At 50.3% G+C, this 18317-nt stretch overlaps 1 protein-coding gene across 2 annotated transcripts in view; it reads left to right on the forward strand.

Annotated features, from left to right (window-relative positions):
- Positions 1 to 18317, forward strand: part of LOC142571742 (uncharacterized) — a 227392-nt gene that overhangs the window by 68378 nt on the left and 140697 nt on the right. Inside the window, exon 1 of one of the 2 annotated variants that reach the window (XM_075680314.1) lies at positions 10208 to 10756. The exons of the other annotated variant lie outside the window; for it this stretch is intronic. Coding sequence (XP_075536429.1) covers positions 10677 to 10756 — 80 coding nt within the window. The 5' untranslated portion in view covers positions 10208 to 10676. Of the gene's footprint in view, positions 1 to 10207; positions 10757 to 18317 lie in introns of those variants that run through there. 2 annotated transcript variants of the gene reach the window in all.

Raw genomic sequence — 18317 nt, forward strand, 5'->3', positions numbered from 1 at the left:
TTGTAGATACGTGTCACGCAGACGCCCAAGAAAGTGGGAGGAGGGATATAGCCGTAGCTGTATCTGAACTGACAGATCGTCGCATGTGTCGTGCTGAGGTGTTTATTTGAAGAGGTAGCTAGCGCAAATAAAACCACGGACACAAGGAAGACAGACAAGGACAAGCGCTACTCACAACTGTTTAATGGAAGGAAGGATGGTGCATAAATATATATATCCTCTTGTCACGCATGCGCCTACCAAGCAGAAGTGAAGCCGGTACATGCACATCAAAGGCGGTCGCGCATGAAGTTAAATTCGGCATCCAGTAAAGTGATGGAAGGCTCGCTAACACATCTATCTCTATTCGTCTTGATAAAGAAGGCCTCAAGAGCGAGCCTGGAAGACGCGTTGCCGCTCCTGCCAAGAATAGTTGTCGCAGAAAATCGAGCGTCGCAACCACACGCGGTAACATGAGCCACCAAATGTGCGCCCTTATCCTCTTTTTTCTTTAGTTTTTGCGCATGTTCGGCTTCCACCAGTGACAAAGTTGTTTCTTGTACTACTTTCATTTACCTTTTTAATTCGTTTAGAATATGAAGCTTGTAGCACAGTTGAATTCTAACCTTCCGTTAATTATATATTAAAAACCAAGTAAATAGTTAGTTGTATTGCCCTATGCCTTCCATGGCTTCTTGTGTGTCGGCTCTCGTGGTTAAAACGCAAGCTTTTGGTCGACGAGTTCGAGGGACGAAAGAAAACTTTGAGCGACCCATGAGAACGCGCACGCGAAAGCGGGTGCGTTCTTCTTTGGAGAAAAAAAAGAAAGGTTCGAAAGAAGGAGGCGACGCCCGCGGTTGTCGGCGTTTCGCAGGCCCACGCTTCCCCCACTCCTTCCCGAGGGCGACTACCGCGCTTGTCTTGTCATTCGCTGCGGGGGCCGCACTGCGTTGCGCCGTGTGCGGAAGATAAAGTTCGGCCCCCTCAGTCTCGTCTGCGCGGAACGTCGCGTTCGAGACGTGGAGGTCCCTGGCCACGCAGAGCGTGGGCCCGACGAACGGGTCTCGGAGTCTTCAGTTTCCGCCTTAAAGAACGGCGCACGGTGGCAGCTCGCAGGCGCCCGAGTGGCGGTGAACTCGCGTCCTCGCGGCCGTGGCCTCCGAGATATTTTGTGCATGGAGTTTCCCGCAGAAGTGATTGGAGGAAACTCTGGCTGCGATTTGTTCAGCTACCCAAGGCATGGCGCGGATTGCGTGGATTTGTCTAATCTTCGTGATTGTGGCTTCAGATGCGCTCTTGTGGCGTCATTTTATTGCGCTTTATCCATTCTAAACTTTCGAGGAACCACATTTTTCCAATCATTAAGGCAATTAGTCTCTGCGTACACGCATAATTATTCCTAATTGTTGCACTTATAAGGCAACATTTTGTTTGCAAGTTATCAGTATGCAAAGACATGAACTCCTTTGAAGGCAGATGGACGAAGTTTAGACGACAAGCAATGCACTATATATGCACTATGCTAAATACCGTAAAAACCGGAATATAGGTTACGGTGGATTATAATGTACTCTACAGAATACTTCAACTATGTCCATCCATCGTGTGTCCATCATCACCGTGTGCATACCGGTGTGCCCCATCATAAGTAACCGCCATACTTCTAGCTAGTTAGCAGCTCGTAGACACTAGCGCCACTGTTCCGTCTAGCACCTTCTGCAAGAAACTCCGTTCCCGCAAGAACGAGTCGCATCGTGACGTGTTCGGCAGCACACACCGTGGCGTGTACTTCAGAACGACGCGAAGACACGCGGGCTACCCAAGCGCGTCACCAGCTCTCCTGACCTGTGGTGAGCGCGCGCCGGAGCCCAACTGCCACAACCGTCCGTGCACGTGTAGACGGCTCCATCCGCTGAGCAGTTGCGGCAGCGCGGACTCGTCGGTCGCACGGGAAGCAGTTTGCCCCGCATCGAAAACTCTCAGCGCCGACTACCCACCTTGCGTGTTCGGTAAGGGCGGACGAGCGAAGACGATGGCGATTGTTCGTTGTCTCCGCGGCGACAGCTCGCCTTTGCTGGAAACGAAGTCGTTAGAAGACGACCAAGAAACGTGAGGAGGAAGAAAGAAGAGACGAAGGAAAAAAAAAAGCAAAACCGAAGTGAAAAGGGCTAACGGTCGCGCGGTTTACTTCTGCGACAGTTAACGGTATACCGGCGGGAGGACATTGCTCTCGTGAGAAAAAGAGAAGGCATGTAGTATTCGCAACCTAGTGTACTCCTTTTCCTAATTATTTTTTTTTCCCACGTTCGCCCGCCTGTACAATGAAGAAAAAAAGAGCATTCGTACGTTTCTCACCACAGCTTTGTAACACCTTCGCGTCGGAAGTGATTAAAACGTCGACGCGATTCAACAACTATACCGGAGAAAGTGGGGCACTTAAACACACTTGCGTGCCAAGACTTGCGACCGTAACGGGAAAGGGAAAATCACGAAACATGTGCAGTGTATTATGTCCTCGTTGCCATTCATTCTTTTTCAAACTTAAGTCGGAAGTGATTACGTATAACACACCCATCTCGGATGTAAAAAGCGAAACCATGTGGAACCGTATGAAAACGCCCTAATTTCCTCAGTTTTCATGAAAATTGATACTAATTTGATCTATACCGTTGTTATCAAAGAAGGAAAAGTACCCGTGAACTATGTTTAGAATACTGCGATTTTACGTGAAAATCGAGTATGTAGCATCAACATGGCAACCTACTATATGACCCACCTTCCCCTCCGTACTTAGCAATGAAAAAAACTGCATTTTGCGATCACAAACATGAGGACATGCGCTTAATTTTACTTCTTCCACGTGAGTGATGCCTTCAGCACCAGTGGCTGTGGCGTTGCATTGCAGAAGAGCTCAAGGTCGCGGGTTCGATCCGGCGGCGGCAATATTTCGATGGGGGCGAACTGCAAAGAGAGAAAAGAAACGGTCTCGTACTGACCTTTGTGTGCAGGTTAAAGAGCTCCAGGTGGTCAAAATTAATCGGGAGTCTGCCACTACACGGCGTTCCACATAATCAGATCGCAATAATTCTAACTCTTAACATACCAGCCGGTAATAACAACCCACTTATAAGGAACGATTATGTCGTTGAGCTTCTTTCAACCCCGAGGAGGATATCGCTCGGGGAACGACACGTCCACCGCAATAAAATGCCGTCTCAACGAAGAGAAAGTAAGCGGATCGTATCCGCGGGTTCACCTCCTTCTCACCAACACATAGTGCAGCCAAATGTAGATGTCCGAAGAGAAACACATACACTAAACCTTGACAATGGAAATAACGTGTCTCTATAGTGCGCCCATTGCATCGAGCAGTCCAGAACTCGGCCGTCATTTGTGCTGACATCCTTAAAAAAAAAAAAAAGAGGTTGTCAAAATGCGCATAACGGGCGTAGGCGGGCGACTCTCCAAGGACAGTGGTCTGTGCGACTTCGCCTGACTGAGTGGTAATTAGACACGCGTGTAGAGGGTGATCTGGAAAGGGTGAGAGAGTGGAGAGGAAGGGAGAAGGCAAGAAAGTAAATGAGCGATCCACACGCAGGTGAGAAAGTGGAGAGGAAGGGAGAAGGCAAGAAAGTTCCTCTCCACTTTCTCACCCTTTCCAGATCACCCTCTACCCAACCTAGGCGAGACAATGGTTAACCTTTCCTACCGCCTCTCCTTCTTCAAGCATCGGTATTTCGAGAACTTTATCAACCTTCCTTTTCTTTTCCCCCGCGACTAATGAGGCCGGTAAAAGGGCTCTAAAATGCCGCGCCAAATTGCACACGCGTCTAAAAATGCCGGCCATTTGAAGCCGGCTCGTGACCCGAGCCGCACTCTGCTCCCATTCCGTTCGGCAGCGAGGGCTCGCTAATCACTGCTCGCGTGGCCCTCGTCTATTGGCGCTGCTCACCGCGCTCGACCGAGCCCCCTAGTCGACGTCGCGTCGCATGCTTGCGCCGCGGCGGCCTTGGCCCCTCTCGCGTCGTTCCACGGCTGCCGACGACCGCGTGTAGTCGGCGCGGGCGGCCGCGCGGGACGCCCGCGCGTACCTGTCCTCTGAAATACCTTGCGAGTTCAGCTGCGAAGGAGTCGGAGAGCGACCATGATACTGGGGCTAGCTGCATGGTGACACATTTAGGTGGCGAGGCCTTGAATCACGACAGGGGCAGGGTCTTTACCGGGTTGTTGTTATTATTCATTAGCTGCAGCTTTGGGAGTCGCGGCTGTTCTAAATAACTTGCTGATGGAACAAAAAGTAAACAAACAAACAAGCAAACCTCCAAAAATGCGTATAGAAAAAGAAAAAAAAAACGCCGCATAACTGCTGAAGCGTGGCGAAGCACGGCGGTATTGCCTCTATATGCTGATATGGTTATTTTTGTTTTCTTTTGCCATTATTCGCGTACTTCTCACCATGCCAAGCTTTTAAACACATACTCGCTTCGGACTGCCAGATCAGTCCGAAGCGAGCCAAAGCCAGTGCGAGTGAGTGAATGAGCGGGCGTGTGCCTGCGTGTGTTTCAAACAGAACAGCGCGTATTTTGACAGGGACGAGGAGGGAGACACGACACGTACGGGCGCTGACTTGCAGCGGAAGTTTATTGCTTGGAACGGAGAATATATAACAGCTCCAAACGACAGGAGAACAAAAACACATTCATAGATTCACGGTCAACCACACATGCCTCAGTGAACAAGGGATATAACTGTAATTACACCATATGCTTCTTTTCCTCGTTATCTAGGACAATTGCCTGCATTCTTTACGAGCTCTATACTGAGTTCTGTATTGCACCTTCGGAGGCCCTCTGCACTTGACAACAATGAGGCAACTATACAGGGTGTCCCAGCTAACTTCAGCCACAGTTTAAAAAAATATGCGAATGCCACGTAGCTCGACAGAATCAAGGTAATGTTGTTTGCCGTCGATTGGAGGTAGTCAAATTATTTTTTTCATTCTGCCTAATTAGGCAAGTAGTCTTAACTAAACGACCGGTCAAATATTATAGTTAGATGAAAAGTTTCAATGAGAAAGTTGTATAGCGACTTGAAAAACTCCCGGTACAGCTTTGTGTTGCTCAATACGTGCTACATAAAAGTGTTTTTCCGAGCGTGAAAGAAGCCAGGCAGAGAGAGGCGCAGTCGTACACTACCGAATCATCACTACAACGTCTTTTTTTTTTTTTTTTAAGCATTACCACGGCACCGTTGACCACACCAAACCATCTGCGCGTTCAGCTGCTGTTCCGGATCATGCACACGCACTCTTCTCGGGCAGGTTCATCTGTCATAAACGTGGCTGTGGTGGGACAGTTTCCAGGATAACTTTCAGTAACCTGGACTGGATGCCGCATTGTGGAACAGGCTCTATTTTCTCTATTATAGGAAATTCTGCCGACAATTCTGGCGTTTCGGCAGCTTATAGCCTGGAGCTGCCGAAGTGTCAGAAATACCTGGCGCTTGCTATGGCTGTGTCTAAACGGCCCCCCTCCGTGCTTTAGAACACTCATCCGCGTGACACTACATCTTTACTCAAGAAATAGTGATGGGAGCGCTGCCGCTTGACTAAAGGGGTCACTTAATTCACTCCAATGACATATAACGGGAATTCTTGAGAGAAACTTTCGTAGCGAGGCACTGGGCGACGGCTATACACAAATACACCGGTCCGAATCGCTTTTTTCACGCAGCTTCTCGTCGTGGGAACCACACGAGATTCTTCTGCACTGTCTTCTTCAGTCGAGGGTGCTCCGTTTGGTGGAGTTGGGGAAGAGCTTCGAGTCGAAGCTCGTTTGAGAAAACGACGAGCGCTGAAGGTCAGATCATCGGAGGTCACGTTAAGCTGAACAGTTTTAACGTAACCAAAGCGGTGAAGACTCACGATCAATTACTTAAGCTACGCGGGAGCTAACGAACACAAATATCTCGGGCGTTTCTTGCTTTCCGCAGCCCTCGTGATCAGTGTGCAGCCTGGAGCAGAACCAACGATTACGGTCTGGCTCGGCAGTTGAACGTCGGAGGCACCCTGTGGGGCAAGGGAGTGCAATAATGATGCAGCAACTCGTAGCAGCAACTTTTTGCACTACAACAGATTAGGCGAAGTTAAAATTTTCTGTGTGTGTGTGTGTATGTGTTTTCTTTATTATTATTATTATTATTATTTTCTTTTTTTGCTTTGCCATGCGTCCAAAAAGGGTTAGTTTGGCTTTTATTTATTTATTTATTTATTTACAAATATCCTCGTTTCACTCTCTCTCTCTCTCTCTCTCTCTCTCTCTCTTTATATGTACGCATGCAAATGCTTTCGCTTCGAAGGTGACTTCCCTTGCCCAAGTCGCCATCCTGACATACTACGGGCACGACAGTGGCGCCTCGGGAGCACGCATGACTGCTCCGCGGTTTTCACGCGACGCTGCTCGCGCTCACATATAAAGGTCGCACGCGTGGACCACTGTGCGGTATGGACCTTTCATCTACGCCCGCACCGCGCACGCGCCAGTCCGAGCGAGTTAGCTTCGACTGAAAGCGATCTCTAAAGAAGCTTGCCCGCCGAGCACCGTGATGCTGAGGTGAGGCTGTGCGTGAAACTGAAAGCAAGGTCGGCGCCTGTCTCAGTCAAGGAGGCGCTGGCTGATAGGCTTCGTTTGAGTGTTCGAGTTTGAGTTTGGACCTCTCTGTCTTTCCTATCAATAAATTCTATTCATTTGAGTTTGAGTGCGTATACGCTCGAAGAGAAAGCTGACAAGTTTGTGCATGCAAGCCCGTCTCCATTAAGCAGTGTACCTTGTTATATACAGACATTTTTTTTCTCTTAGTGACACACACACACACGCATACATATATTAGGGCGTCCCACATTTGCCCAAATTAATATTGTCTGCAGTTTTCGGACTAGCTCCAAGCGACGGTAGGCAACCTTTCCTTGGTTCTGTGCAGCTACCTGGTACTCGCATATTTCTGAAATTTGGCACGAGGTACGTGGCACACCTTGTATGTACACATACAAGGGCGTCCCAACTATCGTGCACCAAGATTTAAATATATGCGAGTGCCACGTAGCTACGCAGAACCAAGGTAATGTTGTCTGCCGTCGCGTGGAGATACTCCTGCTATTGTTTGCATTCCTCTTAATGACATAAGTAGTCTTAATTAATTAATCAACTTCTCGAATATTATAGTTAGATGGAAAGTGTCAATGAGAAAATTGCAGAGCGACATGAAAAACTCCTAATACAGCTTTCTGTTGCTCAATACGTGTTACATAAGAGTGTTTTTCCTAGCATGAAAGAGGCCCGCGAATATACATGCATAATTGCCCGCGCGACTGGCCGCTTGAGGCACTGCGCGTGTATATTCGCGGGCTTCTTTCACGCTCGGAAAAAGTTTGATTTAGCACGTATTGAGCAACAGAAAGCTGTACGGGAGCTTTTCATGTTGCTCTACAATTATCTCATTGACGTTTTCTCATTTAATTCTAATATTTGAGAACTTGATCGCTTGATTAAGACTAATTGTCTAACTAGGCGGAATGCAAGAAATAATATAGTCTGAGTATCTCCAATCGACGGCAAACAACATTGCCTTGGTTCTGACCAGCTACGTGGCAGTGGCATATTTTAACATCTTGGTTCATGATAGTTGGGACACCCTGTATATACAGAAGAGAGATAGAGATACACCAACAGTGTACACACGTCGCAAGAACAATAAACGTTCGCCGTATACAACCTATTTGATTAATAACAGCTGTTCTCTACCAAACCAAGTATGCTTCGCATTACGTAGATGTGTTGATTGGAGTTTAGTCTGCCGAATTTTTTCGTTCGTTTTTTATTTCCTTTGTCTCCCATTCTTGGCGGCTGGCCTACACCTATCAGCGGTTGCGCGCGCAGTGGCGCGCCGTACGTGCGATCGCTGCTTATTGGACAGCGCGCATGCGTAGAACGCTACAACAGCGGAACGTGGTGCGTATACGCGAACGGCGCATGCGCACGTATCAGATTCCTCGCGTGCCGTCGTTCTCTAGTCTGGTATGGGGACAGCGCGAGACTTCTGGTCTTCACAAAATGGGCGGCCTCAAGTGCCGATCAGCAGCAGCACTGCCACTCGATCGAAGTCTGAATTACAGGCGACTTTCGGATATTTCAGATGACACGGCAGGACTACGTTCGCATGGCACTCTCTCAGTTACGGTGAGCCGCGCGTGGCTGCGCGGCTCGCGGCCTCATTGACGCAGTACGCCAAAAAAAATGTCTCATGATGAAGGATGGGGGATCGTCCGATGATGATCCTAATGATCAGGATCCTCTTCACAATCTCTTTTTGTTTCTAGGAACTTAAACCCCGAGAATCTTCTCCCAGGATCCCAACTTCTCTTGCTCCTTCCTTTCACCTTTCCTCGCGTACCTTTCACTTCTCGTGTCTGTAGTGAAACCGTCGTGATTCAGCGCAATCCAGAGTCATCGATCACTCTTCTTTTCGGTCGTCCTGCGTTCGGTCCGAAGCAGCGCAAGTAAACAAAGGAGCCATAATGCATTGTCTCGTTTCGGATGCACGCGAATGATGCGGTGATGGCACTGTAGAGGAATGTCGTTCGCACTGACCCCAGTGACAATGGCGAACTCCGGGAATAATCTCTCTCCATTTGCTGCTTTCTTTTTTTTTGTTGTTCTTTTTGCTGTAACGTTCGCGACGCTTTTATGCTCATCTAGCGTAGTGTAGAACAAAGGTATGATTACACTTGCGCATCGGAACTCACATCGTTCTGCGCATTAGCCGTACAGGCTTTAGTGCACCAGGAAACATCATTGTTATAAATTTTAGCCTCCCGGTTTCTAAACTATCGTCTTAATTTTTAATCATTTGCGCATTTTATTTTTCGAGAACGTAGCAGGGCTGTGGACGCATTCCCGCGCAATCACGCCGTACAATCAAACCGCCCAAGCATCTACACTAGTCAGCGAATTGGAGTAGCTAGCGCCTTGCGAACGGCGCCAACATTTCCCTAAACACGGATATTAAAGAAAGAAAGAAAGAAAGAAAGAAAGAAAGAAAGAAAGAAAGAAAGAAGGGAAGAAACTTGCGGTACGCGCAGTCGTCTCAAAGATCGCCGCTGCCCCGCGAGAAGGCTCGGGGGCCCCCCCTTCTCGGTGACAGGGGCTTCGTGGAAAGTGCATCTACTGCGCTGTTCGGAAGGTTCGCGCAAGAGCCTGCTGCGCATATTAGGAACGGTGAACCGGTAATCATTAGGGGCCGAACCGGAAGCTTCTCCGGCCAAGACGCCCGGCGCGCTCTCTCCTGCGCCCCCCCCCCCCCATATGAGCGAGGGAGAGGCCGGCCCAGCATTCAGCAGTTGCCGCTGCGCTACCGCCGAGGCTCGCTCATAAGTGACCTTTCCAAGGTCAGTTTACGTAGTGCCTTCTGTCGAGTGCCGTGCGGTGGAGCACCCTGAAGTCGAAACAGGAGCAGCAGTCGCCGCGCGCTTCTCCCGTTCGCCACGAGATGCCGACTCTGCCGCGGTGGCTAGCGTGCGCCGCGCTGCGAAGCGGTAGGACGACGCTGCGCGACTGGAGGGCGCTCTGGCCTGCCGACCGCTGCGTTGAAATATACGAGTAGGGAAGCGTTTGGGTGTGTGATACATGGCGCCCGTTTGATTTGCTGTCGTGGCAATTCGACTGCTGGCCACGTTTTGTCGTACTGCCACACTTCGCGTGAAGTGAGGCACAGAGTGTGTCAATTATTGAATGTTAGGTTCTCTAACAGGTTTTCTAACAGGTTTTCTCTAAAGCGCGTACAGTAACGTTACCGACTTACCTCACTCTTTCCTGAAGAGCAAATACGAATTGATAGACCTAACCACGTATTTAAAAAAAAATTTATTAGCAGGCGTATTACACATTAGGAACGAACGCTACAGCCTGCGAAGCAGCTCAAGATCTCTCACGTACTCAAAGGCCACTGAGCTCACGTTTTGTTTACTTACAGAACAGGCGAGGCCGATTTCGCTGGACTGAAAGACTTTGCTATTTGCATTCCTCGATAGGTGCGTTTGCGCCGCGCGTCTTGCGCAGTAAGTAGGTTTGAATTTCGCGCCTGCGATTCTCCGCGTGCTTTCTCTACAACTCGCGAGAGGCGCCGCGGTCGCGCGTGGAGTCACGTGTTGCTATCGCGCACGCAGCCGCCGCTACAGCGGCTGCCTTGGCGACCGCGGCAACTGGGAGAAGCAAGCAGCGACGAAACGAGTGCCGAAGGCGACGGTTTTGTTTTGAACGCCAGCGCGGGGCCGGCTTTTCTTTTCCTCGACTACGAAACGACCGCAGAAGCCCAGCGTCTTCGCCGTGTAGCCGGTGTTACTTTGGCTGTGTGGATTTCGAATACTTGTGGATCGCTTGTGAACAGATTAGTTGTGCCCGACGAAAAACCTTCAGAGAACGAAGTATACAACTGCCGCTGCCGCCGCGGCCGCTGCCAGGTGTTATTGCTCTCCCCAGAGGCCTGCCTCGCTCTTTTTTGTGGCCGGTAATTCCGATCCGTGGCGGATGTGCCGACGTCTTATGGAATATCGGGCATCATGATCACCCGTCGACTGAGGATGCCATTCTACTTCGTCGGTACGCTCGAGTAGAAACCGAGCTGACCTCTCGAAGAAAAGAGCCATGGCAGCGCCGGAGACTTCCTGCACGGACAAGACGGCTTCGCTGAACGCCTCCGTCTCAGCGCCGGCCAAGCAGGACAGGTGAGACGACGTGTCAAACGCGTTGTGTCCGTGAACATTGCTATGCCGTTGACGCAAGCGGGCGAGCTTCGAAGGTTTTCCCGCTGTAGTGCACCTCCATGGCGGCGTTCATTGCCGATCTGGCCTTGAGCGTGTCAAACGGTTTGACACTAGAGTTCAGTTTGAGGTCAAGCTGCGTTCGAAACGGACGCGCCAGTTGACGCGCGCACAGCGGTTGGAATTCCAGTGCGTATTTTCTTTTTCCTGTTGCATTCTTTCCTCGCGTAGGTGTTGGTTGATTGTGTGCGGAATACCTTCGATTCGGTCGTTGTACCGTTCTGTTGATGCCCTCAACCTATCGGTATGGTCAGGTACGAAACCACGTATTCCTAATCCGTTGGCGACCGTTTTACCAAATCGATGTGACACGACCAACGAGCGGTCCTTTTGCGGCACTTTCGCTCTTTCTGTCACCTGAAGTAGGGTACTAATTAGCCGATAACGACATGCGCCGTGTCATATCAATTTGGTTTGAACTTGTGTAGCTGCTTGGCAGTTCTGGCTAGACGTCCGGCGTAACCGGAATATTTTTACTCACACTTCACTCATGGCATCTCACGTGGCTACTTCATTTTTCTTTGACCCCCCACAGCGGCTTTAATTAATTTGTCGCTGATGCGCAATACTGATTTCAAGTTATCGGGCCGCATCCGTGACTGGTAACATTTGGCGCAATTTGCAGTACGCAGTAATTTGCGTACGCTCCTGGCTTTCATAGCTTTCGCCGCCCACGCAATTTCTTATGTGCATCAGAAAAAGAGGCGCACGCCCAGATGCACCTCAGCGGTGCGTGATATAGTGGTTGCTGCCATTTTCGCAGCTGTTTCTAAAGGCAAGCCGACGTCACTTTCGGCGCATAGCGTTGGTGTGCGTTTCAGTGAAAGTTTCAGCCAACTGTACAGCTTTCCGATGAGGGCGAAAGGCAAAAACGTCCGCGTACTTAGATTTAAGTGCACGTGAAAGTACCCTATAGGTGGTATCCCATAAAAATACCCCATATCTTTTTTTTTTTTTTTTTTTTTTTTTACCGTACAGCTGATTATGCTACCTGCTACTATTTTCCAATCCGACACGCAAGCCTCGTATATTGTTCTTCGGATCATTTCTGAGCAACGATGCGAGCCTCAAGCCTATAACTACTGCATTTCGCTGTAGATCGCTTTCGTAGCTCCCTCTCGCGAAGTGATTCATAAATGGAAAGAAGGAACCTGGTGATTTCTTTAGCTGCTACAGTATTACCAGCCACGCTGCTAACGGTGTTTAGGCCCTCAGTCGAGCGCGTGGTAATCACGTGACGGCGTTAATCACTGTCGTCGCCGAGCTGCAGCAAATGGTCGAGCTGTGCCTTGTTGCTGGCTTTGCGCAGAAGGGGCGTGCCCCCATGTACGTACATGTCCGTGCGGGTAAAAGAGTACGGGTAGAAACTGAAGCTTCCGCGTCAGCCTAGGAATCCAGTTCCAACATGCACCGGTTTCAACTGGCTGTTGACGCTGTTGGTTGCTGTCGCACCTGTTGTAACAGTGTGGCTGTAAAAATAAGATATTCCGAGAATCGTTGCTCCCAATGAGCAAACAGTGCAGTGCGTTACGAAGCTCGGTTTACGAGTCAACGCGGCTTTCGACGCATTAGTCGTTTTTTTCTTCTTTTGTTTGAGAGGTCACGATATCGTTCCTTTTTTCTTTTTTTTTAGCAGATTTGTCCGAATGAAACATGCGAGTGATGTTGGGTCAGGATATGCATACCTGTCATGGAATTTGCTCCTGGCGCCGTAACGTGACTTTTTACCAACACCTGTTTACACACTGGGACTTGTTTGCCAAAGACGCATAGCGCACTCGGTGAAAGCAGTACCCACAAGTTTTGTTAAGCGTGACGTTTTTGTTAGGTTTATTTCTTTTATCTCGTCCTCTCCGCGCTGTAAAACAATTGGAGCCACGACATAGCTCCGAATTACCGCTATCTTAATAACGATAACATTAACGACGCATAATCTGCAAGTGGCAGCGGATTCTTGCGATGCCTGGTTTAAAAAGGGGTGGGGGCACAGTTTAAATTGCAGGAAATAGCAAAGTCCGTCGCAAATAGTGCAGTGACTGTGAGACACTCAGTTGAAGTATAGCTTTCCCTGTGAAATCTGGCCATCCTGGCCGCGGCGGCTGCGGCATTTCGATGGGGGCGAAATGAAAAAAAAAAAAAAAAAAAGAACCGCCTGTGTACCGTGCATTGGATGCACGTTTAAGAAACCGAGGTGGTCAAAATTAACCCGAAGTCCCTTGCTATACTGCGTGTCTCATAGAACGCGAAAAGTAAGCCTGCCGAATGCCAAGAAGTACTGATCAATGTTCATACGGTTTTTCGTTGTCTTGTTTTCCTCGAGAAAAGGGTATTATCATTTAAAGAAAAGTAAAAATTCGAGCGTTTTAGTGTCAAAATTACGATTTGAGTGAAACACGCCGTAGTGGGGGAGTCCGGGTCAATTTTCACCACCTGAGGTTCTTCAACGTGCACCTATGCACGGTTCATAAAACCTATTTTTCGCTCTTTTTTTTTTTCCATTTTGACCCCCAGGCAATATTACCATAAAGTGAGGAAGCATGAAAGATTCGCAGGCTGGCAGGCGCAGGAGGCGGCGTTGCCAGCCATGTATTTCGTTCTTGCGTCTTCTATGGCTTTCCCAGCGTCCTCTCCCGCTAAGAGTGGCTTTTCCTCGATATTGTAGAAAATGTAATTTACTGTAAAAAAGCTCAAGTTACTTTTATCTTTTGTGTCCCTTTAAGAGAGACAGAGAGAGAAAGAAACGAAGAGGGAAAGGTAGGGACGTTAACCAAGGACGTGCCCGGTTGGCTACACTACGCTTGGGGAGGGGAACGAGGGAAGAACAGACAAGGAGAGAAAATAAAAAAACGTTTAATAGTGAGTCATTCACAGTGAGTCGGTTTAACGTCGCGAAGCAACACGCAGGTTATGAGATACGCCTAATTTCCTTGGATTTCGTCAATGTGCACCTGGAGCACGTTACACGAGCGTTTTCTGCTTTCCGCCGCCGTATACGAATGCGGCCGGCAATGGAATCAGCCTCGCTCGCAGCAGCATTACGTCGCAGCCATTGAGCTACCGTTAAGCTAATCACCGCTCTTTAGTGTCTCTTTAAGACCATGCCTCAGTCGTGACGGAGCGTGATGGGATGACTGCTTCCGGACCGGCACCATATATAAGGCCGGTATTGCGCGTGAGTATTAGCGGCGTTATGTGACGCTCCATCGTTCCGTCTCCAGTGGGTTTAGGGCCTCCCGGAAGAGGTCATCGTGGTGACACTTTCGTGCGGGCAAGCGGCGTCATGTGCGATAGTGGATTATCAGCCGTGCCCGCTCGTATGACAATAAACAGCGCACGCGGCACAGCACACTCAGAGGCAACAGTATTTGCCCCATTTTGCGTCGACGCGGTCATCCGCGCGCTGTACAGCCCGCATAAAGAAATATAAACGAACGACCTCGAGTTGGATGTAGTGAGCGACCGAGTCTTCAACGAGGCTTGCGAATATGAAGGGAACGCAGTGACGCAGCTTTTGGAGACGACTGTATACATGTGCGCGCTGACCTGGGTGGGCGGGTATTTCAGTGTCCATCTAGTGGACATTTCCATTTCGTCTGCTACTGGAGTGCTGATAGGCTTGGGGCGCCTGTCTCCTCCTGACGCCATACCCCAGCCTAGCCAACCACAACTTCTGCTGCGGACGAAATCGACATGTCCACTAGGTGTACATTTACAGAATACACCCCACACAGGTTCGGAATACACCCCGCCCGACACTGTTCTTCGCCGTTTTTGGTCAAGGTTCAACCGTACACACCATCTGTGCAGAATAAGCTCGCATAGCGGAAAACCAGATCTGCCAGCGAGCACGTGCACAGCGCCCTATTTTAGCAGCCGTGCGTGCTGTACGTGTATTCCGCAAAAGCAGTATACGCCGTGCTGCTCCCTCCCTCAATTTTTCTGTGCGAGGACGGACCTTGAATATTCCAGTGAAGGCTGCGGCTCGTTTGGCGTATAGCACGCAGACAGCAGAGCGTGTACTGGTGCGTGAGCCGTACCTCGCAGTAATCGTGTAACCAGGCAAATTTAACAACCAGCCACCTGCTGCGTTGCCAAGGATTCATTTCGTGTAGTGTTTGCAGCGGGCTCTTAAACAGAAGGGGGTGGTTCCTGCTCGTTAGTAGTTTTTCTAAGATGGCTTCCTCACAGAATCGGATTAACACGGACAATTTTCTAACAGGGGGCGTTGTGATTATGGTTCCGAAAGAGTCCCTCCCTCCCGCCCGTTTTTTCCTCATCTGGCTATCCCCTAGATTCCCGTGTGCTGATTATACGCGCCCCAACTTCCGTCGACTGTCCAATCGTAGCGGTACATCTGAGATTTCGCTATCTCTCCTTTGCCGTATACCTTTAAAGGAGGAAGTAGTTTCGCCGACAGGCGTCCGGCTATTCCGCTACGCCGGCATAGCTCGTGCAGTGTCGATACCGTTCGATGCAGCGTTACTACTAGTAATTGCGTGTGAAAAAGGAAAAAGCAAACTGACTAACAAACAAGTAAACAAAAGAAAAAGAGCTCCTTCGCGTTACAAAGGTCGCAGGCGGCCGGCCAAGCGAGCTTGTCGCGCATGAAAGCCTCCTCCAAAAGACGCCGCGGCCCTCTTGGTGGGAAGAAAAAAATAAGAAAGAAAGAAAGAAAGAAAGAAAGAAAGAAAGAAAGAAAGGAAAAAGAAAGAGCGGCTCGCTTCCGGAACTGAACGGCCGGAACCTGCAGCGGATCTCGGCTTCGTGCGTGTTCTGCCGTATACGTGCTGACAGCGCGTTGTGCGAGAGAACGCCTCGAAGGAAGGGGGCAGATCGAGATGCTGGTAGAGCGTATAATATACCAGCGCGGCTCGTTTCGCACGTCGAACGCGAAACGCTGTATGCTCCGCTTTCTCGGCCACGGTTTGTGGGGGTCCAAGTTCCAAACGATTCTAGAATGTCTGGCTTCTCGGTGCGTTTTGCTGGAGCGGTCCGGCGGTTCCCGAGAGGAATGCGAAACGCGAAGCTAACTCAACTCGGTGTGTGTGTGTGTGTGTGCCCCTGCTACAAGTTTTCTGAGCATGTGTTACGAAAAAAAAAGAAAGAAAATGAGAAAGAAGAAAAATCCCAGGCAATGCATCCATGCCGAACCACATTGCTCACCGAAATTTCAGAGGCGTAAGTAAAATCCAACTATTTAGCGAATTCCGTGCTCCGGAGGCTTGTGCGGCCTGCAGTATACTTATCGAAGAAATTTAACTATTGCGTTGAATTATTGAACACTGCACTCCTCGAAAGGAGGCGTTCGACAGCAGCTGACACGTCGCTGGTGCTCGCTGCCAAATAATCAATAATGGAAATAAACAACTTCATGGAAGCCGCATCGTATTGTCCTTTCTGTAATGAAACAACTTTCCGCTGTCAAAACACCGCAGACGACAGTGTCCGTCTCCGTTTGTTGATATATCCTTTTCTCTATTTTTGTTTTTGATACATTTGAAGCAGACGATATCTTCTCATACGAAAACGAATCGAGTAACACGTTTGCACCAGGCAATGTCCTACCGAGAAACGGTGGCTCGCGGCATTCACATACCGCCTCAACGTAACCAGGCGTCCGAAGTGAGCGAGCAATTTGCCGCTCACTGAACGGCGAAGCAGCGGCTTCCGGCAACGGACCGCTCCCACTTCACGTGCGCTGCCGAGGCGAGGAGGATGACGCGAGGGGATGCTTCGTTAATAAAAGAGGAGGCAGCGCGACAGGCACGTAACTTTGAAACGGTGTTGTCACGGTTTGATGCCATCCACCAGTATTCGCCCACACAACGGACAAACCTTTTCAGCGAACATGTCCGCGTTCTCTCCTCTAGCATTATGGATGTGCGCTGGTTTTTCTTCGTTTTGTTAGCTTTCTGCGTCACTGGCGCTGGTTTACAGATACGCGGTAGGCTTACTCGAGACGAGTTTGTGGTTGACGCGGAACTTGGAGGTGTGATCTGAAACCGTACGTGGCAGCGTAAGCGAATAGCGCCGGCGTACGATGAGGGGACACGTGATCCACCTTTGAGCATTGTAATTGACATCCGTCTGTGAGTGAATGGGCCTCTTCGATTATCCGCGCCTGACAGTCCCAGACTGCCCGAATCGGTGCTTTCAGCCAATTAGCCTTGCGTATGCGGCGTCTCGGACAGTCCGGGACGGTCGTGGGTGTGTGACGACGAGGCCCAACGTACTGAGATTAACAAACTTGTATCCGGTAATCAGGCTTACGCAGAACGTAGAGTGTACGCAGATGTCGAGTAATGTTATTTGCGAAAAACAGAATTGAACAGGGGAGTAAAGACGGACACCTATAGGACTCGCGTCGCAGAGCACGATAACTGGCCAAGTTCCACGTCAGGCTTGCCTATAAAGGAGCAGCGGCTCTTCGGACGTGTTTGCACGTTGTTTACCAGCTATATACAGTCCGTTCCAAAATAATGCGGGACGAAATGACACCTGACGCTCCAGATTGCGCTCACAGGGCTGCGACGCGGAGGGACACGCGAATTGAATGTGAATGTGGTCGCGTTCATGTGTTACATTATCTTGAAACAACGTCTAGCCCAAATGCTCGTGGACATGCAAGCCTTATTCCCTTACGCGTGAATTAACGATCGTGCAAGCTTGTGAGAAGCGAGCCAGTGCGCCTTTCTATCGTTTTTCGAAGCTACTTGCGTTGAGCTGTGCCGAACACGCTAATGGAGCTCGGGCCTTGAGACTCTCCTTCTCTCTCTCTCTTCGAGGTTTGGAACCAACGTTCACCAGCAGCAACGTTTTGTTACGCCGCCGTGCCACCACGAGCTCCTCCTAAAGGATAGGCGCGTATATACCGGGGCAGACACCCTTCGCTCTCGTGTATGCGGCCCGCACCCGTTCATTCCCCGAGGCCGGCTGCATGCTCGCGCAAAATTTAGCGGCAGGCACTGGTGCGCTGTCATGAAGGGGGGCATCCCCCGACTTCCCGCAGTGAATGCAGCACCCCCCCCCCCTCCCTCTTCCTCCCCCGAGGCATGAACGGGACGACCGAGCGGACAGCTCGGCGCCGCTGCATAACTCCACTGCTGCTGCTGCTGCTGCTGGAAGAATGCGTGCGCGCCCGGCGGCCGCCTCCGGTGTCTTGTTTCCCTTTCTTCGCCTGCTGGTGATGGAGAAGGGGGCTACGTAGCGCCCTTGGCGTCCACGGCCGGTGCGGTCTGACCAGGCCCCGTATCCTCCCCCTCCTCCTCCTCGCATTCCCCCTGCTCTCTCTTCTGTCCGGGCGGCGGCGAGTGACCGGTTCCCCTCGCGCTGGCCCGTGCCTGACAGCAGTGGCCGGCCTCCTGCTGTGCCCTGGTCCCCCCTTCCTTCACCGCTGCTGCCTCTGCAGGCTCCCTTGAGTCTGCCGCCGCCGACGCTATGCGGAGGAGCAGAAGCCCGTTTGCTT

This window comes from Dermacentor variabilis, chromosome 2 (assembly GCF_050947875.1).
Source record: "Dermacentor variabilis isolate Ectoservices chromosome 2, ASM5094787v1, whole genome shotgun sequence".
Lineage (NCBI taxonomy): Eukaryota > Metazoa > Arthropoda > Arachnida > Ixodida > Ixodidae > Dermacentor > Dermacentor variabilis.